At 39.3% G+C, this 24,190-nt stretch overlaps 1 protein-coding gene across 1 annotated transcript; it reads right to left on the bottom strand.

Annotated features, from left to right (window-relative positions):
• Nucleotides 1-552: 552 nt before the first annotated feature.
• Nucleotides 553-19,008, bottom strand: cox16 (cytochrome c oxidase assembly factor COX16). The gene is made up of 4 exons (XM_088925305.1): nt 18,750-19,008; nt 17,976-18,053; nt 3,529-3,597; nt 553-957 (listed from the first exon to the last, which is right to left on the bottom strand). Exons 1-4 carry the CDS (start codon nt 18,810-18,812, stop codon nt 823-825), a joined length of 345 nt encoding a protein of 114 aa, XP_088781431.1. The 5' UTR covers nt 18,813-19,008; the 3' UTR covers nt 553-822.
• Between the last annotated feature and the right edge of the window lie 5,182 nt (nt 19,009-24,190).

Genomic DNA, 24,190 nt, shown 5'->3' on the forward strand with positions numbered 1-24,190 from the left:
ATTATAAATTGGAACAGTACATTCTGAGAGCTGTAGCACCAAGGCATATTATTAAACTTAGAATTAAGAGTTATCAAAGATTTCTAATAACTGTTGTGTTGTCTTGACAAGGCAGCTTGGGCTTCTCTGTGTAAATGCAGATGAATGTGGCTAAGAAACATTATAAAGCTATGCCTAATGCTGGATCATTTACACTGTTCTTATGGGAAAAATTCCCCCTTATCATTTTGCTATACAGTATGTCAAGACCTTCTGGTCCCCAATTCCAATGCATATCTGGGACTGCCTGTACTATACTCTGTGGATGGAAGAAATAACTACACTAGGGGGAAATGGGGGAAATGGGGGATCATTTAAGGTTTTACCTCAGCAGAGCACAGTGTATCTACATTTTCATTTTTAACATTTAACATCAATGAAGATCTAACAAAAAATATGACTGACCAAGGGAAAAACATGGAACGTAATCTACTAGGATCTAAAAGCACAATGCAGTTTTTTGCCTTTTGAAAGAAAAGAACACTTCACACTTAGATTTTAAAACAACCCAAGAGCTTTTAATATTTTCTTAGTATAACAAGAGCAACACCACAAGATGAGTCGACCTCATATCTGACAGCTGTACTGCACTGGTTAAAGTACCAGCCTCATGGATTCCTCCCTGTAAGCTGCCAGTCCTCACGCCGACATCAGGACCCCACTTTCTGCAGAGCCCTCACGTCAAAAGGAAGAACTCCAATCCCGATCCTGCCCCTAGGCAAAACCTGCTGCTCCAGCCCTCCCCAGCACACGAAAGCAACAATGCGGCAGCCCCTGTGTCCACTACGGGCCCTTCTTGTGCCTGGCGTCCTGCAGGTCCTGCAGGGCGTGCTGCTGTTGCTGGTACTCCCGGGAATCCTCCCAAGGCCTTGGGCCCCTGATGTTCTGCCACTCATCCAGGTTGATGCTCCTCAGCCTCTGTTTGCCACAAAACCCAACAAAAGCCCATTAGCCTTAAAGGTGAAATGGCTACCCTATACACAAATGTTTAGAAATAAACAATTACAAGTTATTTCCTGTGGGTTTTATTATGTCAAGTCATACTTTTACAAACTACTGCAATTCTGAATGATGTATAAATCCCTATGAAGAATTTAATTGCACCCATTACTTCCATGTTCCATGGAACAATGAAGTTGTGATGTTGAGCATCTGTTACAAATGACTATCTTCGTTGTAGATCTTGCTATAGATGTGTAATGATTAGAAAATATTAATAATTAAATGAACAAGTAATAGGTTTATTCCATGCTGAAAAGAGAAGAAAGAAAACACAACGTTTCGGCCGTGGAGCCTTCTTCAGGTGTGTCTCCTCTTTTCAGCATGGAATAAACCTATTACTTGTTCCTTTGCAGCCTACGCATGCTGATGCAGCTACCCACCTGAATTAATAATTAAATTAGTATTGGCTGCAAATTCGACCTTTAATTCCTGGTCATGTTACCAAAAACTGAAACCCTCACACCACCAACATCAATGGCGTACCTGCAATGGCTGTACATTTAGACAATGAAGAAAAGTGTGCAGTTTTTCCATTTCAATATGCTGCTTCTTTTTGTAAATCTGTGGTCTTTTAACTATGTGACATACCACAATCAGTTTTTGAAGTTGCTGCTGTTCTGGGAGACCTGTATCCTTCAGTCCAAGTGACTATAACAGCTGAAGGCATATTTGTTTTTTGTTTGCCCCTGATCTTTAGATAGGGATTCATCAGTTCCACATCAGGTTATTTTTAGGGTAAAAGAAACTGTCCCATGAGCGCACAATTGCTCCAACCCCTTACCATTGAAGAGTTGCATCAAAGGCTGCCTCATGTCATAATAGCAGCTTCCTCAAATGAAGACTGTGTATTCTACCAATTTCCCTTTTTTGCTTTCAACAATTTCAAGAAAAAATAATGTGCAGACAATGAGAGGAAGAAAGAAGGGGCTTTTAGACCATATCTAGGTACAATTAGAACCTCCCCTAACCTCCATTAGGGGATTTGCAATTTAGTTTTGTGCTAAAATAATCTTGCATTTGCCAGTAATTCTAGTTCTAAACACTCTAAATGTCAAACCATGTAGTTATAAATGTGTATTGAAATTTTACTACTCCCTTTGCACAAATGTTAAACTTATTGTGGGTGTTACTAATGCTTTAAAAATAATTCTGTTCATAAAGAAATAAGGGTAGTTTACAGAAGTAACTTTCAGCTCTATATCCATGCCAGACAGGTGGTAAAAACAATCAGCCTACTTTAAACAATGACAGAAAGAACAAGTAAAACAAAATGTACTGTGGCATAAAGAAAAAATGTAACTCTTTGGTGCTACTGATTGACTACCATGTGCTTCCAGTATTATTCTGTGACTCAGATGTTGTGTCCATGGATCAGACCCTAATTCACTCTCTGTGAGACTCCAACACAATTTAGATTCCTTTATTTTCTAGAACATAAAGCCCTAGTTATTGATGCAAAGCTGCAACTCCAGTCCAGCAGGGCCCTTAACCTGGCCATTTTGTGCAATGCAGCCAATAACTGACATTTCCTGACATTTATATAAGTCAGTCAATTTTTAAGATATGGAACATCTATTTGTTTATTTTGTAAAGGCCAGTTCTGTATAAAGATTCTTGAGTATGAGATGTCCCTATAGACTCGGGCATTATTGTACAACAGACTGCAGCATACCGAGACTGACTGTTTTCCAAGTTCTTGGTGACATGGACACCAGAGCCTAACATTCTATGGAATGTGCCCCTGGAATGGTGTAAACCAGTTGGGAATTGTGGTGTGTTGCTTCCTTGTCTCCGTTGACCTCACCCAAGCTAATTTGCCATTTCCATTCCTTGTTTTTGACCCTTGCGGTACAGCTTTCAGTGTAGTGTAGTCTTGTGTAGCGTAGTCTTCACCCGCTGCTCCACTGCTTTTTGGAATCTAATTTCCTCCAGCTCCTATTCCAGCACAGCTACTTGCCATATCATTTACTAGAACACTTGAAGTAGGATACAGGATTCCATGACAAAGTTGGCCCTGGATTTTCTGAGGGTTGTGACCATAATCTTATTCCCAGCCCTAAATAATTAACCAGTCACTTTTTGTAATCCCACTATCTAACCAGTCTCCTTCCCAGTCCAACAAGTCTCTTATATCCAACAAGTCTCTATGCCAGTGCAGGTCAGCTTTATAACAAAATCTGATCCAGATTCTCTGAATGCAGAAACAAGGTTTCACTCACCTCGCCTTAAAAGAGAACAGGGTTATTTTTATAAGTTATTTTTTAGCAGGAGCTAAAATGAGTTCACTCTCTAAGCCCCATCCCAGAACCAGCCATCGACCTGCGATATGAGTGTAGGAAAGGCAAATGATGATAAAAGAAAGAAAAATGAATCAAGAGCAGACATAACTCCATAATGGCACTCGGCAATAAAATCAGGTATTTAAATGGGTCTTACACCTATAATATTGCTTTTCAGGATTCATTGCAAAACGAAAAAAAAACATACCTCGTACTCATTCTCCAAAGTCACTGGATTCTTCTGTGCTTTGATTCTGGCTTCCAGTTCTGGGTCCAGCTATGGAAAGAGGGTAGAAAAAAACTACTTTGGTACTACACCACACAGAACAAAGGCAACAAATAACATCACTTTGCGAACCATACCACAGAGAAAAAGGCAATCACACCCTATATAGTTGAAAAGGAATATCCAATGTTTTGTGTCCAAGGTTTACTTTTGTCTGTCTCAATTCAGTATCTCCATGTCTTCACACAAAAAGACTGATGAGCTGCCATTTCCCAAGAATGCCCAAAACCTAAGGACTAGCTAAAGCGAATAAAGGACCTGAAAGAAATAATATCCCAATCATTTTGGTCTGATCCATTTCTTAAGAAAAATTTGGAATTAGGAATGTTTTTTTTTTGTATACTGACCCAACTGTATATGGCTTTGCTTTAAGGTTGCAATTCCTGTACAATGAAAAGTTCTCTGACATGAAAAGCTGAAAGCTGAACAAAAGTACTGTCCGTCTAAACCCACTCTGCCCTTCATGGTTCTCAGCTAGTCGTCTGGGGGAAGTGACACGGCTCAGGCTCGAACCCACAATCGCAGAGCTTACCCTGCGCTTGAGTGAGCGTCTTCACCACTTGATTCACGCTCTTTGGTGTCACTGAAAGCCAGCCACCACCTGGGTAGCCACAGGAGTCGCTGTTTTCTGGAAATATGAGCCAATCTTTGCAGTTGTGTACCGCCATTTGGGCAATCCCAGTGACAACTGGCTAATGCCATGGTCAGACTCCAATTGGAGAACTTGGCAACACAGGAGGCCCATTGATTTTTTTGTTTTGGCGACACCAACCATTGCAAATATTTCCCGATATTTCTAGTGTTGAGGGAAGTAGCCTCGTATTAACTTTAATCTATGTTTAGGGTCAGTGCTGTAGCACCTGCAGTTGCTCATCAGTAAAACAGACAATTATTCTCAGACTGCTGCCTTTGTAAGCTAAAGCTAAGAAAGTTGTTGTTTTGCAGGCTAAGTACCGCATGCAAACAGCCATTAAGAAAAACACTGTCCTCTGTTTATTAATTGGGCTACATTGAAACGTCTGAATAGCAGCATCCTATAATTTTATTCAAATTTCAGGTGAATCATGCCATGGTGTGTGCCACAAAAGGAGCTCTAATTAACACTTGCTACAATTCCCCATTTCTGCTTCTCACTCACTGCTTTTGTTATCTATAAAAAAAACAACAATTGCTGAAAAAAAATTCAGAATGTTGGAATCGGAAAACACTGCGTTAAGTCAAAAGCATGATCAGTGCAATGGTATTATCCTACACGATTACCCGCATATCAGTTGAAAATAATATTTCATGCAGATTTCTTGTTGATGAGAAAGATGTATAACTGATGAGAAAAAAAAAACTTCCTAACCCTAGGTGGTGACTGAACATTTACCCATTAGTAAATGCAGGGGAACAATTCTGTTTCTCCTTTTTAGAATAATTGGACTACATTATTTAAAAATAGAGGAGACCTCTTTCGTCATTCTGTATATTTTAATGTGTATAACAGTTTCAACTGTAATGCACACAATTCAACTGCTAGCCCATATTATGGATGCAACGATACAACCTCCAGAAAATTGAATTTCGAAAGAAAAATGACACAAAGCATTAGCTTTATTGCAAGTTTAGAATGTCCTTCAAAAGAACCTTACATTACACATGCTCTGCAAACAGGGCAGCATGGTGGGCCTTAGTTTCAATCCCCGGGGTGCTATCTGTGTGGAGTTTGTATGTTATCACATGGATTTCCTCCTGCTGCTGCTCTAGTTTCCTCCTACAATCTAAAGACATACTGGCAGATCAATTTGCCAATAGGAATATTGGCTTTGGGGTCTGTGTATGCAATGGACTGGCATCTCATACAGCAGTATGTATCTACGGATATGAATGACACGGCTCAACTTGTTGTGTTCGTTCGCATTGGCTTTTATGGATGCCACTATTAAGGAGGACTTTCTCACTGTTCTGTCTTTAAAAGACAGGACAAGAGGTGAGGACATATACCGTTAATTCAAAACATACACACTTGAGAAAAATATCCCACTTCAGAAACTAGTGTCAATCACAACAGACAGGGCACCGGCAATGTGCGGTCTGCATGCTGGTTTCATTGCGCTTTGTAGGAAAGATCCAGTTTTCCCCTCTTTTGTCAATTATCACTGTCATTTATCAGCAGGTGCTGGCCAGAAAAGTACTGGATTTCTCACATGTGATGACTGTCGTAGTTAAAATGATAAAATTCGATTTGTGCAAAAGCTCGTCAGCACCGCCTGTTTTAAAGTCATTACTTGATGGGATTGATGCTGAATATGGAGATGTGATTCTACATGCTGACATGTGCTGGTTAAGTCATGGGCAGGTGCTCCAGGGATTCATTGATTTGCTGCCGGAGATTATGGCTTTTCTGAAGTCAAGAAATGAAGAATACAGGGAGTTGTCAGATAACACATGGCTGCTCGAGTTGGGATTTCTAAAAGACTGAACTTCCAAACTGAATGAGCTGAATTGTGAATTTCAAGGAAAGGATAGAGATGTGTTATATATGATCAGTGCTGTGACTGCCTTCAAAGTGGAACTTGCACTGTGGACATCCCAGTTCAAGAGCAGGAATGCATCTCACTTCCAGAAATTGGCCAACATGCTGAGCAACAGCCTTAAGACTCATTCCATCCTAAAGAATTCTGTGTCCACCTGGACAGACTGGCAGAGGAGTTTAATAGGGGGTTTCAGGAGCTAAACCAGATAGAAGACACTGTCACGTTCATCTCAAACCTCTTTCATGCCACTGAGATTGAGGATCTATCAGCAACATTTCAACAGTGCTTCATGTTGTAGAGTGGAGTTGACATGGAAATAACTGACCTACAAAATGACCTTGAGATGAAAGCCAGGTCAAAAGACAAGGACTTTTGGGCGCTTGTGAATAGTGAGAGATATCCACTTTCATCCTGTGCACTTAAGGTGAAGGCCTTCTTTGGATCCACATATCTTTGTGAGATGGCATTTTCACAGATGAAAATAATCAAGTCCAAGTATCACACTTGCCTAACAGATGATCACCTGACCGACTGCATTAGACTTGCTGTCTCAAACTATACTCTGGACTACAAGGCACTTGCAGATAGTGTGCAGCCACAGGCATCTCACTGACTGTTAGTGCCAAGTGCCATGATTTTCAGCACTTTGCAGCACCATAATGAAGTAAGTAAACAGTGATATTTCATGTAATTGTAGCTATAGGTGTGAATAAGCCAAATGCACATCTATTCTGGACAGCTTGGTCTGGCATATATGATGGTAGATCTTTGATTTGTTTTGATTTCAAAAGGTGATCTTATACCTAAAAATGTTTGTGAACACAGTCATACAGGGTGCATCCTGCCTCGCACCAGTATATACTCTAGCTCTCCCATGACCCATACTGGATAAAGCAGTTAGAAAATGGATGGGCTCAATTTAATTTCTCCTATGAGACTAATAGCCCTTTAGCCATGTTTGGAATTCAGCGAGACAAAAATAGTACCTGAAAACCTGGGACAAGATAGAACTTTTAAAACTCAATACTTTTAAAAGGGAAGTATAATTAAATTTGCATTATGGAAATATCAAACACTTAACAGATAACTAACAACTACATAGAAAAAAAGTATCCTTGGTTATGAGAAAAACAATTAATTGCAAACAGGTGATTTCTTAAAACCTTAGCGAAATCACAAATAGACTTTTTGTTTAGACACTGAAAAGCTGGTCACCACAGCTGCCTCATCTTAAAGCCACAGAAATATACATATATTCCTGACAGGAAAGTGCATGTAACTGGGAGATTAAAAGGGTTGAACTGAGTCAGCTAGCAATATAATGTTAATATTTGGTGAGGATGGCTGATGTAAAAAGTCAGGAAAGCATCTGCTGCAGTTTCTTTTGGAAATATGTTCTGATCAATGAATACTATAGTTTATTCTTATCCTTCCTTTCTCAATTGCACTTTAGTAAGATTTATGTTCAATTTTCTATGGCAAACACAGAATTGTGTAAAACATGGTAATACTATTCCATGTTCTGTACAGTACAGAGAGAAGAGCATTAAATCTGGAAAAAAATCAACTGCTACTTTTCTTCTCTCAGTTATAACTTACAGCAATGCTGTAAAAAAAGCTTAAATGCTTTCAGTAAAACATCTGAATTCCTGTTCACTAGAACTTAAGTGTCGAGATTGTATTTGAGAAAAAGGATATGACGAGCAATATTTCTCATTTCAAAGTCTTTATGTAAATCACACAGAATAGACAATATCAGAAACAAGCACTGGAATTTTCCTCCAAATATAATACATTAATAAGCCCCTGTAAGGAAAGGGGGTCACTAACGTGACTTTTTCAAATGCATCAATATGCAAGGGCTTTACATTCTCCTTAAAAATCAATAGTTGTTTTCACCTAACCTTCATAGCACAGGAATTTACAATGTTGCAGTGCTTGAACTGAGCAATTGCAGTGGGTCATCTGTAATTCACCAGTTTGAACGGCTGACAATGAAGGTCATCGCAATCAAAATCACCAACTTGCTGCTGGTACCCAAATTTACATAAGATTAGAAATTTAAGAAAGGATATTATTGAGGGCTGAAAATGATGTATTTATTTATATTTTCCTATCTTAATATTCCTCAAGAATATCCCTTTCATGGAGAGCAAGCTGGGGTATGCAAAAAGACAAATCCCTAATGCAAGAAATTATATATGGCCAATAAAGTGATCTTATCTTTCCTTAATTTCTAGTCAAGCCTGCAATTTTTTTAAATCTAAAAAAAATGGAAACAGTGGGATTTCCTTTTGGCATGTTTCGCCTCTGTGGGACACAACAGCAACAGAGACCAAACTACCTGCCAAATAGGATCAAGTTGTTTATGTTGTAGACCAAGGTCCACATTCACGTATTGTGGTAAAGAAAGTAAAAGGACCACCCTAATGCTCAAAGAGACAGCAAAATATGGTGAATGGACATCTTTACCATGTGACTTATGTTCTAAAATACTCTGAGAACTGGTCACCAAATTAAAAAAAGGATAGTGTTACCCTTTAAAGAAAGCAAGGGATACAACCACACGAGACAGACGGGCTTGTCTGGCCTTCCATGGTTTATTCCAATTCTTATTTTTAAATGCTCTCAAAAAGGTTTAGCCTTTTTTTGGGATGAGGAAGGAAGAGGGACCAGCAAGGAAGATGACAAGGAAAAGTGAGGTTGAAGTGAGACACAGGGACAGTATATATAGTAACCAGATTAAACCTGGGGACCTATCTAATATTTTACTAGGGACAAACATTATAACCTTGTAGACTCGTGAGAATTCAGAAAGAGAGACCTGGCTGGGCTTGGTCAGTACAAGGATGGGAGATCTCTAGGAAAAAACAGGTTGGTGGCTTTGTGGCTTACTGTATGTGGACTATTAAGTGGTGCTCTGCCCCTAGAACAAGACTATCAACCCACTGAGCTGGCAAGATGACCAGAGACACTGGGCTGCAGGAGGTGCTGTGCTACTGATAGGACATTAAGTCTCCTGACTACTTGGTAACTAAAGATCCCATTACATAGCTGTCATTTTGGTTGTGTAATGAAACTTATTTCAAATCAAAAGACTGAAAGATTTCTGAATTTTTTTTGCATACATGGTCAATCAAGGAAGAACAAAATATTGATGTTCAGTCCCCTTTAGTCTCAGGTCAGACTAAGTACAGGGACAAACTAAATTAAAGTAGTGTAAAGTTCAAGTTCTTCAAGTCTGTGACCCGTCAACATCAGACTCTTCATATCTTCCGTTGCTTGATATGATGTTCTTCTAAGTCTTAACTACAGCCATTTTCAGGTGTTGCTTGTTTGTGGGGTTTTTCTGACATTAGTTTCTCTCGACAGGTTCAAAAATATCCATTTCCTTCTTCGTGATAAACTCTTTGGTTAAATGTGAGGTATATTTTGGGTCATTGTCTTGCTGCAGGATGAACTGTCACTGAATGAGCTTGGAGGCATTTTTGGACATGGGGAGAAAAGATGTTTCCATACACTTCAGAGCTCATTTGCTGCTGCCATCATGAGTTACATCATCAATAAGACCACAGAGCCAGTTCCATGAAGTCATGACACTACCTCCATCACTCTTCACAGATGAGGTGTCCTTCTACTCTTTTGAACTTCCTCTTTCTCCACACATCGACCTTTCCATCTCTTTGTCACAGGTTTATCTTTGTTCTTCTTTGTGGCTTATATTTGTACTTCTTTGCAAATTCTGATCTGGCCTTTTTGTATTTAGTGCTGATGCGAGGTTTGGCCAACCCGTCAAAGTCTCCTGCACACAGGGAATTGAGATACTTTCACTCCTGCAATTGTCTGCAATCTCTTTGGTTGTTATTTAGGGTTTTTCTTCAGAGCTTTTTTTTCTATCACCAATTGCTGTTATCTTTTTTTGGACGACCTAATCTTTTCCGATTGCTTTCTCCTCTACTACTTTTCCTTTTTCAAGATCTTCCACAGCTCTGTAGTCTTCATCTTGGTTTATACCCAACTCAAGAGGCAGGCGAAAAGCTAATCTCCAAAGGCTGGAACCAAGGCTTTACATTCACAGCCCAGCCATTTGTCGTAATACGAGTGCTCACCTGAAATGGGGAGACTGAACACAGTAAATGACATTGTTCTAACTTGGCTAAACATGTATGCAAAATCATACATAGAAACAAAAGCTGGAATTCTGTACTTTTTCCTCTGAAATATACATTAAATTCCGTACACAAGTTTTGGGACAGTGAAGTATTAATGGAATTTGTATTCAAAGTATTTTAGGAAGCTAAGGAATGGAAAGTGCTACACAAAACTCAACCAAATAAATTATCAATATTTTCTTCTCCAAAATAGCAGATTGACATTATGAAACAGTAAATATTAAACCAACAATAATTTATGTGGTGCTGTTTTTCCAGAATGTTTCTAATGACATTTCTAAAAAACATCAATATTTAGAGACTGTGTGCAAAATCATTGAGTCAGATTGGAGGGATGCCAGGAAGTACTATGCTTCTTACAACATAAAAAAAAAACTTTACACAGTCAAAAGTGCATCAATTGTATTTTTTTCCTATCACCAGTAATCAAAGGATACAATACAGCAAGAGATAAAACTGAACTGAACAGATACAGCTGAACTTTGCAATGTCAAATGAGAGAGGAAGGGAGCAGTGAAGATATATTAATATCTGTAAATATCTGTAGTTTGAGTTGGAAAAAACTATTTTTGGCTGAGTCATCTTATTAAAATTCAAATATCTGCAGCAGACTTTCACAGCAATTGTTCCTTTAATATAAGCGAAATACCTCGGAGCTGAAGACTTATGAAAACTAATACTTTTATGAAATAGTGGATACCAGAAATGGAAAACTTGATATTTTCTTTCAAGAAATTTATTTTAGGTTTACCACAGCCAAAGGTCAAACACTTTCAAAGATGTAACTACCCTTTTGGGAAATTGAAAAGAAATGACTAAGTGCACCACACGTCTGCAACATATTCTCTCCACTATGAACTCCTATAAGCCAACAGCCATATCACTCTGCAACTCAACTAGCAACCCACCAAAGCTAAGCAGGTGTGAGCCTGGTCAGTACCTGGATGGGAGACCTCCTGGGAAAAACTAAGGTTGCTGCTGGAAGAGGTGTTAGTGAGGCCAGCAGGGAGTGCTCACTCTGCGGTCTGTGTGGGTCCCTATGCCCCAGTATAGTGACGGGGACACTATGCTGTAAACAGGCGCCATCCTTCGGATGAGACGTAAAACCGAGGTCCTGACTCTCTGTGGTCATTAAAAATCCCAGGGTGTTTCTCAAAAAGAGTAGGGGTGTAACCCCGGCGTCCTGGCCAAATTTCCCATTGGCCTTTACCAATCATGGCCTCCTAATAATCCCCATCTATGAATTGGCTTCATTACTCTGCTCTCTTATTGTTGCTCTATTGTTGGTTCATTGCAACAATACTTGCTTAACTGAACAATATTATGACCGGGTAAGAAGTCAGATCTTGCAGACCTCAGTCGCCATGGAAACGGGACGCGGTCACAAGAGGAGTCTAACTCCTCCAGGAGCCGTGAAGACCACAGACAGGCTGCTTGTCCCAAGGGGCCAGCTGTGCCCACCTAACAGGTAGTCATCCCATTTCAACCAGGATATTTAAACTCTGATCTGCCCATCGTCCGGTGTTCCATCATTCAGCTTTCTTCTGCTAAGGAACTGCTTCCAGCACAACCATCCTGCCTCTGAGAAGAATAAGCTGCATGAAATCTGCCGCGAACCTGTCCCATTTTTGATCCAGGCTGCTGGCTGCATTCCTGTCTGTCATCCATTGCCACTTCAGCCCTGCTTTGCCCCAGACCAGCAGCGCTGTGCCAAACCCCTGCCATCCAGCCTTGCCTTCCTCGAAGCCCATATCCTGCTCGGCAGTCTCCATTCCATCTTCACAGCACCCGTCTCTCCTCGTGCCTTCACTGGAGTCAAGCAGTTTCCTTAACAAGGGCTTAAACAAGTTATCCTAATGTTTAATTAGCTGGTTATTTAGGGTGTCATAAGAATATCCAGGACCAGGATTGGAGACCTGTGCTCCAGAATTAAGACTATGTAGAAATGCCTTCAATTGAAAAAAACACCAAGTGAAGCAAAACCATCTGACATGGGAGTTTTCACTGTCTCTCTTTTCAGAAACATTGTATTATGAAAACCACGATTTTACACTGGTTAATATCAGGTTTAGACAGCAGTCAACAGCATCCAGAAGCATTACATACAGTATATAACAATGGCATTTCTATTCTCCTTTTACAAAATATGCACCCAGGGAATGTTGTCAAAACATTCTTTACAATGCTGTGGAAACTAAAATATAAAGTTAATATGGTGCTGCTGCAATGTTCACTTGTCAGCTTGGTAATATTCTGACATCTTAATAATGTGTAATTAAAGATCCACAAGTATCACCCTCTAGAGCATATAAACAAAGAAAACGTCATTGGTTTTGATGTATTTCCCAATAGCTGATGTAACCAAACTTCCTTCTTCCATTCATTTTAGAAATCATTTTGTTTACCCTGACCAACCAACCTTCCAGCAACATTTGGAAATGTGGTTCAATTGTTTTGTATTAGCTGGGAAGATACCTACAGTACATCATATAAATAAGAGGTATTTGCCTCAGCAGTAGTTCTAATAATAGAAAAACCAACATGTAGTCTATTTATAACCTGAGGGGTTTATTGCACTGCAGTTGAAGGAGCAATTATCTCACACTATGTGCAAAGATGCTGCGCTTTTACGGTTTCTGGAATTTAAGCTGAAATGCACTCTGGCTGTTAAATTTAAGCAGTAAAAATTGCACTGTGCATAAAATCTCAGCACAGCAATCTCTGAACAGCTGCAAATGTTGACTCATTCCTTACACTTATATAGCGCTTGTCTGGACACTCTACTCAAAATGCTTTACAGGTAGTATGCAGCATCCACCTGGATGATGCAACGGCATTCATAGTGCACCAGTATGCTCGCCACACATCAGCTATCAGTGGGGAGGAGAACAGAGTGATGAAAACAACTCATAGTGGGGATTATTAGGAGGCCATGATTGGTAAAGGCTAATGAGAAATTTTGGTAATGCTCCTACTCATTTCGAGAAACGCCCTGGGATTTTTAATGACTAGAGTCAGGACCCCGGTTTTACGTCTCATCGCACCTCTTTAGAGTATAGTGTCCATGTCACTATACTGGGGCATTAAGACCCACAGAGAATGCAGGGTGAGCGCCCCCTGCTGGCTCCACTAACACCTCTTCCAGCAGCAACCTTAGGTACTGACCTGCTTAGGTACTGCTCACACCTGCTTAGCTTCAGTGGGTTGCCAGCTGTGAGTTGCAGGGTGATATGGCTGCTGGCTAAAAAAAACTAACCACCCACCAGTCCTTCTGTACGCCTTTGTACAGAAGGATAAAAAATTATCCATAACAGGAGAAAATAATTAAGTTTAAGAACATGACGGTGAAGCAATGGCTAATTATGCAATTCTATTATGAAGTATAGTGTAACGAAAATAGGGCCTGTCAAAACAATGGAGGTAGACACTGAAAATTGAGGGACATCAAGGCCAAACATGAGGTCAAACCCAGGGACGCCCAAGGTGATCAGACAATTATGCATTTGACCTAACGTATCAACAAGTTTTTAATTATTTACTTTTTTTCCCCATTACACCTACCTGATAACATTAAGTGAATCACTTCATTACTGCTTTAGAACTCCAGGCAGCATTTCTTGTTTGCTTAGTATACACAGAATGACAAACACGACTGCCAGAGCAATGTGCCTTTCAAAGCTTGTATTGCAATTACCATAGTTCTGTGAACGCAGTCCCTTTTCTCTTCTTGACCATTTCTTAGTACTCAGCATGTCTAAGTAGAAAGAAAGCCAATGAATGAACATCATAAACTGATCTTGGAACAAGGGAGAGGACAGGATCCCCTGGCAGAAAAGGGGAGAGGACCTGTGTGGAAGGATTGTACCTGGCTGACAGGCAACTTTCAAAGCAGAGCTTATAAAATCTGCAGAGGTACAAAGGCAAGTGGTTGGAGCACTCCCTGCTGGTGCCTTTGGGTATTTTATGCCCAATTGTAGATTCACAAGAGGAAAGTCTGATTGTTTCAATAAAATTGTACAACTGGCTTACTGTACGGAATCCAGGTGATCATCTGCCATGCAAATGGGTTTTTTCCCCCAAACTGGCTGCAAGCTGGGCACGTTACGTTCTGTGAAATCTGATTAAAAATGCTATGCTTTGACATCTGAAAGCATTTTTTCTAAAGTGGCCAGCAAAATAACCCAGAGACACAAGAACATCTGTTTCAGTCCCAAGTAACTATGGGGTCTTCAAAACCCGAGAAACTAGGATGATATGAAACCTGGCAGATCCTCCTGCAGAATAATGGAAGAGGTGAACTGGCAGGATACACACAGGCCAAAGCTTGTAATTACTGAAATTTGCCTTGTTCTTTATCTACTCCTGCATTTGAAATTGTTCTTATTATTGCCACAGTTTGAAACGTCAGTTCTTAATAAGCTCCCCTTATATTGTCTCTGCAAAGCTGCAGTCTGCCACTTTAATTTTCCACTTCCCCACTTGCTAGTCATAGAACTTGACTCTCAAGAACAAAGGAAATTCTGTAATTTGATCAGAGAATACTACTGGCCTTTTTTTTCTCTTTCATTTTTTTTTTTACTTTTGCACTGAAAAAAAATCTGAAGAGCTTGAAACAAAATGCAAAACTGGCTTCTCTCCAGGCAACTTCACCCAGCTTGCTTGTTCAGAAGATACCTTTCCAATGCAAGCACATCAAATAGAACTGCTTCTGCTTCATCTTTCACTCAGCTAATGGAAAGTGATTCATCTGGTTGCTAATTATGCTGAATTACAAAGCTTTTCTCCAAGTGCGAAGGAATCTGGACTGATCTGTTTATTTTCCGTCTCCCCCTGCCTCATCCAGAGTTGCGACTGTAATCAATGCCGCCTGTCTCGTTTAGACGTGCAGCATTCCTTGGCACATTTATTTAAGGGAGGAAACAATAGAAAGGGAAAATGTGCATCACCATTAACGACATGAAAGATTATTAGGATTGGCACCCGTTTCTGCAGCTCTGCTGTTTTCTGTACCATCTCAGCCCGATCTGCGTCTAGCTCAGTAAAAATGCTCGCAAGTTATATGCGACATTCCTGTTACGCTTTCTCAAAAAAGTGGGAGGAAGAAGGGATTACAAGGATTTCAAATGTTTATGAGGCTTAATCTTTCATGGGGAGAAAAAAAAAATCTGCTGAGTTTTCATTCCTGAAAAGAATGATGCTTTTTTACCTGCTCTTAAGTAACCATTGTACTTTTTAAACATCAAATCATACCTTTCTTTGACTTTTGCCAGAGTAACAGTTTCCAGCAAGGCCTACGCAAGTTCTCCGTTATCTGGTGGGACTTTAGGAAGGGGTACGTCATGTGGACATGGAGTCATTAACCTCCATGAAAATGATTCCTCCATGATTCTCTATAAAAAAGTTGGAGAATCAATTTTTTTTTATTTTTTGCTCAGCTATAATAAACTAGGAAAACGCGTCATAGTCAGCTAATGCCAAATCCCAGAGAGGAATGGGCACCTTGACTATAGCGCATATCCTGCAAACAGGCAAATTGAGCTACCTGGGAACTGAAATCAGTCCACGTCTTCAAGAACGACCTCTTCCTTCGGTGAATGCTGAGTTTTGCTCATACAATGCAACTGTAGCCAAGAGCAGGTATGATTCTTTTCAAATCACTACAACAGACAGCTCTACTTATAATCTCATCTCTGTACCCTGCTGTTTGAATTCCATGGGTTTGTACTCATGAGCTCGAATAAAAAAAATCTTCCTGATATGGTCTAGAGAAGAATTGCAAGGGTGACAGCAAAACCTCTTGGGATGAACACAATTACCTCTAAGTAAAATGTAATCGGCAATTTATGCCTCCAGAGCTCTCCCTTAGAGAACCTCCAGAATTAATTTTCACAGATGCTATTGATGAGTAGATAAAAATTTCTACTACTTAAAAAACGTCAATTCAAATGACCGGTGAACATCATGTTAAAATATTTCCATCTAAAGCTGAGATTCCCAAATTTGGATTTCAGAATCCTTTTGTTAGCCTTTTTAGTTAATTATTCACTTAAAGCTTTAATTAAACAAATTACTTCCTAACTACACAATGAATAGCTCTTCAGCTCACACCCGAAGAAGCCTTCAGAGCCGAAACGTTGCATTTTCTCTCTTCTCTTTTCAGCATGGAATAAACCTATTACTTGTTACTTTGCTGACTACGCATGCTGATGCAGCTACCCACCTGAACTACACAATGTATACATGTTTTCAGGATGTAAGCACCTCTGAAGCAGATTTCAAGCTAGCAAAAAAAAAGGTAGATGAAACTCAGAAACTTGCAAGGAAATGGAAACAACAGAATAGTTCTGTCATGCAAAAGCAGTTTTTTCAGCTAAATATTAACTGAAGCATCTGAGAATTACGGGCTCCCCGCAGCCCTGAATTGGATGAAGTGGCTACAAAATAGATGGACACAAGGACAAATCGAATAAAATATATAACAGCAATAACTAGATGTTTTTTTACTTACAAATCTGCATTCCTCTTGAGATATTTAACACACGCATTTCACACGTATGTATAAATTCCCAACTTTTAAAATCAGCACAGATACCATTGGATCGGCATGCGGACATTGTGCTTCATAGTATTATACTTTCACAGGCTAAGAGTAATTTCTCCTCATAGAGAAAAATAAATGAGCCAGTCTCATTTGACCATATGAATACAGTATATTATACAATAAAAATACACAATACTGAACATGTATTAAAGTCACATGTAAGAAGCAAGAAGATACTGTATAACAAGAGTTTATACCAAAAATTAAGGACCACCTTCTCATCTGAAAGACTGCATGGTGGCATAGGGGTTAGCACTGCTGACTCTTAGTGCTGGGGCCCTGGGTTCAATTCCAGACCTGGGGGGCTATCTGTGTGGAGTTTGTATGATCTCTCCATGTTCACTTGAATGTCCTTAGAGTGTTCTGGTTTCCCCCCACAGACCAAAGACTGACAAAAGTCAGTTAACCTACTGGTATAATTTGCTCTGGTGTGTGCAGTGTGGTGGACTGGTGTTCTGTCCAGGGCCTTGTACCCAGTGCTTCCTGGGATAGGTTCCAGGCCACTGTGACACTGAACCAGATATGTGGTTTCTGAAAGAGATATGACTCTCAGCTGGTGGAAGTCTTAATGGACTGACTTCCCAATTTAGTTGCTATAACGCCCTTTGCAGCTGATAGCCATAGACCACTTCAAAGAATTACAGGTAGTGGACAAAAATGGAAACACCTGATCAAATCAGGGACAGCAAGCATATTAAAAGCAAGGGCTTCCACACATCTGTGGGTCACATATTTAAAAAAAAAATAACATCCCAGCGAGATTACGGTCTTGCATAAAAATTCTGGACACGCTGGGTTTCCTTTTGCATGATTGCAAGAGGAGACCTCAGTGACTTTGAAAGAAGGTTTAACTCTGCTATGGTTACCATCAGCCATGTGATTATAATTATACGAATACTATAATTCAATTTATTGCAATTCATATGACAGTGAGATGAATATAATAATTAATTTATATATCTGAGATTTCTAAATGTTTCACAAGATAATGTTATTGTTTAATACATTAAATGTTATCTACAGTCACACTTGTGTGAGGAGCCACTGTTTCACTAGTACATCCACCCAGCTACCCACCTTTTTCTTCAGTTTCTGCGCGTCGTACCGAATCTGTGTGAACTCCCGAAGTCCAAAGGATCCTCCGACAACCAGCAACTGCAACACGACGTTAAAACACTTGAGTTCACTGAAACACGCGGTGTGAGAGCAGATGCATGGGTTGAACAACTAGGAATCGCCACTTCCCACTGACTCCACGTAAAAGCATCAGTCAACCTGTTCTGTGCTCGTCAAAAGGAATATGCCAAATAAATCAATACTGTTGCCAACTACATTACATAGTATAGTTGTCCTTTATAATGGGACACGGTTCTGTGGGTAATATCTGGGACGCGCTCCGCTCTTGTGAGACACTATGTGGCAGTCACAAATTAACCTGACACCAGCAACTTGGACATAATTCTAGACAGATAGATAAGACTTTATTGATCCCGAAGGGAAATTGATGACTGACTGACTTCCCAATTTAGTTGCTATAATGCCCTCTGCAGCTAATAGCCATAGACCACTTAGATGCCTTCACTCTGGACTTTTCTACGAATGTACCAATAAAATGAATGAGTATAAATGCTGCATACTTGCACATACTTTAAAATTATCCTGTATCTTAACACCCAAAGAAACAAATATATGAAATCGCTTTATTTGTTGTATCGGCAAACAGGTGTAACTCACGGTCTGTCCAGTTAAATACCGTAGTCTCCTTCTCACTATAAACAACGTTCAAGGGAACAGCGGAGAATTAAAAGCTGCAAAGTTCGAAAACGTTTTGAATCAAAAAACCGAACTCACCAACATTGGAATGCCAAACCTTGCAGTTTTGCTCTTTTTCAGGGCTTCCCATGAACTCCACATTGTTATTATTTCCTGATGCTGAACCGGTTTCACACCAAACACATTTGATCTTTTTGAGTAGCAACCGTACGATACCTTTCTTTCACCGACCCTGTCGTGGCTAAAAGTATAAAACTGAAGGCTGAAGGACTTTTTAACTTTGAATGAAATTTGTCTGTTTACAAACACTTCCGGTTCATCGCGTAACTTTCACAACATAGATATCCCACAATCCATTCCAAATAACCCCAATTTCCGCTCTCAGCCCAAATGAGCGACTTGCGGCGCCATCTTGCTGCGGTTAAAATGTTCCCCCCAGCATTTACAACTACAGAAAGACGGCTAATTAGAACTTGAATTGCATATTTTCTTATAAATAAAAGTAACTCTCTAGAACAGAGTAACCCGTTGTTGTGAGGTGAATGTAATGAAGTATTACGAATGGATTCCTGTTGTGAGACCTACAGTACGGTCTCATTAGCAAAGGACTAAGGATATCGGACTAAGCTTTTCCTGTGTCAAAACAATGGAAACGCGGTAATCTGTTTTTACATTATTTAAATGAGTCCACAAAAACGTGAAATTTTCTAGTAAAAATACTAGGAGGAATAAAATACTGGGTATCATCTACGATAAACAGAAATAGAATACAAGATTACGTGACACAACATCACATCGCCGCACCAAATAGCTATGACTCAGAGACCAAATTGTCTATGAGAATATCATATTTTTGTTTGGAATTGTTATATGTACTCTTGTTTGTATTGTAATGTTTGTTCTTTTGTTAAACATAAATAAAAATTAAAAAAATAAATAATAATAATAATAAAAATATCTGTCCTGCACAGCTCAAACGTCCGGTTCGCCTATTTTTTAATCACGGAAACTCAACGTTTCGAAAAAAGTTCCGATAATTTAGAAATAATAGATAAGATGTATATACAGGTGAAAATAAAAAAAAGCTTTGAATAGTAAAAAAGAAAAACGTTGTCTGAGAATTTAGAGGATGAAATCTATTCTCAAATCAGAAATTTTAAACTAATTAATGAAGCCAGATTTGTTGTATCTCAAAATGTTCTTAATGGGTACTGCTCTCCAGCTGGTGACGCTATATGACGGTGAAGTGGTCTTTTAAAACTTGTTCAACAAAACTGCGCAATTCGAACATTTAACTGCTTCCACTCTTGGTCCTTGGGACCCACACACCTGCTTTTTTATTCCACCAAATCTTCATTACCTTATTGGAGTATTAACAAGATGCTTGTTTGTTCCAAAGTTTGGAATTTTATTTTATGAAATGTTACAGTTGAGAGGGGAACTATATTATGTTTAAAGAGATGACAACACTCACATAATTCAAAATCAATAAAACAATACTGTCTATTAAGAGTTCAATCATTTAACTGTGAGCTTAACTTAAACAAAACCCAGCAGGCGTGTGGGCCTCCAGGATAGTGTTGCTGTCTAATTATATAGAACACCAAGCAAATAAAGAAACCTTTCAGGACTCTAGGGAAAAGTTAATTAGCACAACAATGAATTATTGTGATGACAAATAAATGTGGCTAAAGTAAACTATTTTTAACTGATTTTAGTGCTAAAAGATCACCTTTCAGTGAGGGCATGGGATAGAATGCTTTGTAACGTTATCAAAATATAAATTTACGGTAATCCCTGTAATTTTACTGAGATGCTGCAGTATGTGATTCATTAAGATGGTGATCTTGTGTGATATAAGACCATTTTCATCCATGGCACTCCTGTAAAAGAATGAAATACTGTACATAGGCTCACCCGGGACCTCACAGCACTCCCATATCCACAGCTAACACTGAACCTTTGGATCAGGGATATCTAATCCTAGTCCTGGAGGGCCCGTGTGTCTGCTGATTCTATAGGTCTCTTCAGTTGAAGAGCTGAAGAGCTGGGAAGAGCTGTTCAATTGGCTCCATTAAGCCAGTCATGAAGTCGTTTAGGTTGTCAAGTGCTGTGTTGGAATGAAAAACAAAAAACACACTGGCCCTCCAGGAGCAGGACTGGACACCCTTGCCATAGATCCTATTGTTTGTTCTTGTGTTTTTGGCAGTTGCAGTAATTGTTTTGAATCTATAACACCATGTATTAGGGTATCAGAATAATAAACTGATTTCAAGGTACAGCTGCTGCCGGAACTTTCCAGGCCTGCAGAGGAGTGGCAGAAAACTGTTAGGAAAGAATGGAATAAAAGCCAGAGGACCCTGCAGTCCTGAAGGAAATGTGTTAGAAGCTCCTACATTGTCATTCACAGGAGGGACGTACTAGCCAGTGAGAACAGTACTTTGCATTAGTGAGGGGCCTGTCCTCCCAGCTGGTGCCACTCTGACCGCTCATTCCATGACAGACTATACACAGCATGGCCAGGCAGGCAAATGATCTTGCCTCTTTATTTAGTCAGGAATAAAATTTAAAACTAATATTCCCAAAGGACAATGGTAAAATCACTTTCATTTCTCTAATTGTCCACTTTATATGATATATAGTAACAAGTAAATCAACATGATGCAGCTAAAACACAGTCTCCGTGGGCTCTGTGAGCAGTAGCAGCCTTTATGGCCAGCAAAAGACACAATGGTCCCTATTAACATCAAAACCCAGTACAAGAAATTCTCTTTACTGTATGACTTATGTAGTAGCTTTTCCCCTTCTCAAGCACTGCATGCATGGTTTTCATTTGATCATATTCTTCAGTTTACTTTTTCCTTAATATTCAAAGTTAAATTTTTAAACCTCAAATCTGAGATGTGGAACCAAGGTGTAGTTAGTGAATTATGCTGTCCTATATTCATGAACCCAGAATTTCTGTTGATACAGTGGCAAGTTCAAGTACATTTTCCTAGTAGTGTATGAGAAGGATAATATGGTGGCAAGACCACATACATTTTCATGTTCACAGATACAGACTGGCATTATGTACCAGTTATGTACCAGTATGTATCATTATTTACCACACCTGAAGAAGGCTCCACCGCCGAAACGTTGTTTTCTTTCTTTCTTCTTTTTTTCAGCATGGAATAAACCTATTACTTGTTCCTTTGCAGCCTACGCATCCTGAAGCAGCTACCCACCTGAATTATGTACCAGTGTTGACCATACAGTTAAGCATCAAGTTTTACCAGAACAGCATTCCAATATCAGGACAAAGTTATTTTACACTGGGACTCTCTGCCTGAAACAGAAATGGTGTGCGATAGCTCTGTAATATATTGTTGAAGTTAGTTGCCCATCAAATCAATTGTGAATCGGGCATACATACCTATACATTTGCCAGCATGTCAAACCACAGGATAGCTAATACTACTGGAGCTCTATTGGGCCACTAAAATATACTACACAACAAGAGCTCTATTTTTACTCCAGATCAATGGTTCAAATATTAAATGAAAGCTCCTATTCATTTTATTAAATGTTCAAACATTAAAAGTCTCCTTTTCAGCATTAAAACAACATAATGCAATAACTGTAACAGAAGGCAATAACTGTGTTATTGCCTCTTAAGGTCTTACCTTCTTTCTTTACCACTACTTTATTAGGTACTATATTTAAAAAAAACATTTTTTCTCACTCCTCCAGCAATTTTTCTGTTTTGAGATTTAATTTAATCTGTTTTTCAAGATTGTGGGTTCTGTAAGCTTACATTTTTCTTTTTTTTACCATCCATTCATTATAAGAAGCAGATTAGCTCGGGATAAGGGTTGTGCAACCCAGAGAATATCCAAGAAGCTCAGGGAGCAAGGCTGTCTACACTCTGCCATCAGAGGGCATCTGCACACAATTTAAAGACACCAATCAAGCTGACCAGCATGTATTTGCTCAGTTCTTTCCAGGAAGGTAAAGAGAAAACCTGAACGAATATAGTGGAACATGCAAACTCCACACAAACAGACATTCCAGCCAGTAATGGGGCAACAGTACAGACCATGTAATTATTTTTTAAAATACAAATATGCTAAAATTTTAAAGAAATATCAATTTATTTGAATTTTTTTACTTTAACCCCACAACATATGCACCTATTTCCCATTTCAGAATTATCATTGTAACACTTCTTATATGTGCTTGACAAGAAGATTATATAAAAGTCATTTTAAGAAAAAAACAGAAACATCTACATTGGATGCCTAGTGTTTTTAATTACTTTGTGTGATTGTAGAGCTCTGTCTCATAGTGGGCTTGTTGACTGATAACACACCAGCCCCCCCCAAATTATTACTTGTTACTTTTAATTCACAGTTATATTTATATAACAGGCGGTGCAGTGGCTCTGTGGCTAAGGATCTGCTCCTGTGGCTGGATGGTTGCCAATTCGACTCCTGTGGCCAGCAGAGAAATTCTACTTTGTTGGGCCCCTGAGCAAGGCCCTTAACCCCAACTGCTCCAGGGGTGCCTTATAAATGGCTGACCCTGCGCTCTGACCCCAGGCTTCTCTCCTCGTGTGTGTGTGTGTCTCATGGAGAGCAAGTTGGAGTATGCAAAAAGACGAATTCCTAATACAAGAAATTGTATATGGCCAATGAAGTGATCTTATCTTATATGAGATTCATAAGCAGTTAGACCAAGAAGAAAATAAAAGCCCACATTAAAAAGTCCTAATAATAGGTTTTCCTCTTCGTGCTTAGTGATAGTGGGCTCTCTGATAGTAGTATTAACTGATCTGTTTAACCATTGGGTATTTTTAGTTTGTGTTTAAACTGGTTTTCCTTTTGCATTCAGGAAAATTTGCTCTGCCCAGCTAGTTTTATTTCTTTCAAATTTTGATTCTCTATAAAGACTCTACCATTTTAATGGCAACAATTCTGAAACAATGTCTGGCACTTAAAAAAAAAAGCCTTCCCCAAAGTTACAAAATCAGTTTCCAGAAGATTCGTTTGGACTTGTACTTTCACCTTTATGGTTGCAAGCACCATCTCATCACACTGGTTAGCAGAAATGGCTGGTGTCCCATCTGGAATGCAGTCACACCATGCCCCCCTACTTGCTACTCACAGTAATAGTCACACTTTGTGATGGGGGATGGCTAGTTACCAGGAAGAGTATGAAGCTGTAATTTTCCAGTATTGTCTTTAAGAGCTTCTGCTTAATAATTTGTTAAGAGCTTTTGGACATTGTCCAGCACTGGCTCAGAGTATTCAGATGAATGCTACAAATACACCACCTAGTGTTTAAAATTTTCAAACAGTTGGTTGCCACATTGTTTTATTGTAAACGTTATAATTAAAAAAAAAAGAATTTATTACACAAAATCTTCTCACGTGTCATCCATTAAAAAATAACAGGATCAATTAGGAAGTCATTTGCAACAAGATTTCAACCTCTGAGTATCACTCATGAGCGATGTGGCTTGTATTCGATTATTCCCT

The sequence above is a fragment of the Atractosteus spatula genome, chromosome 9, assembly GCF_055471065.1.
Source record: "Atractosteus spatula isolate fAtrSpa1 chromosome 9, fAtrSpa1.hap1, whole genome shotgun sequence".
NCBI lineage: Eukaryota > Metazoa > Chordata > Actinopteri > Semionotiformes > Lepisosteidae > Atractosteus > Atractosteus spatula.

Coding starts and splice junctions, on each gene's coding strand:
- cox16 (XM_088925305.1), bottom strand. CDS start 18,812: ATGTGGAGTTCATGGGAAGCCCTGAAAAAGAGCAAAACTGCAAGGTTT. Junction 3,598..17,975: donor CGCAGAAACTGAAGAAAAAG/GTGGGTAGCTGG, acceptor CTCTTTCCATAG/CTGGACCCAGAACTGGAAGC. Junction 958..3,528: donor CTTTGGAGAATGAGTACGAG/GTATGTTTTTTT, acceptor TGTGGCAAACAG/AGGCTGAGGAGCATCAACCT.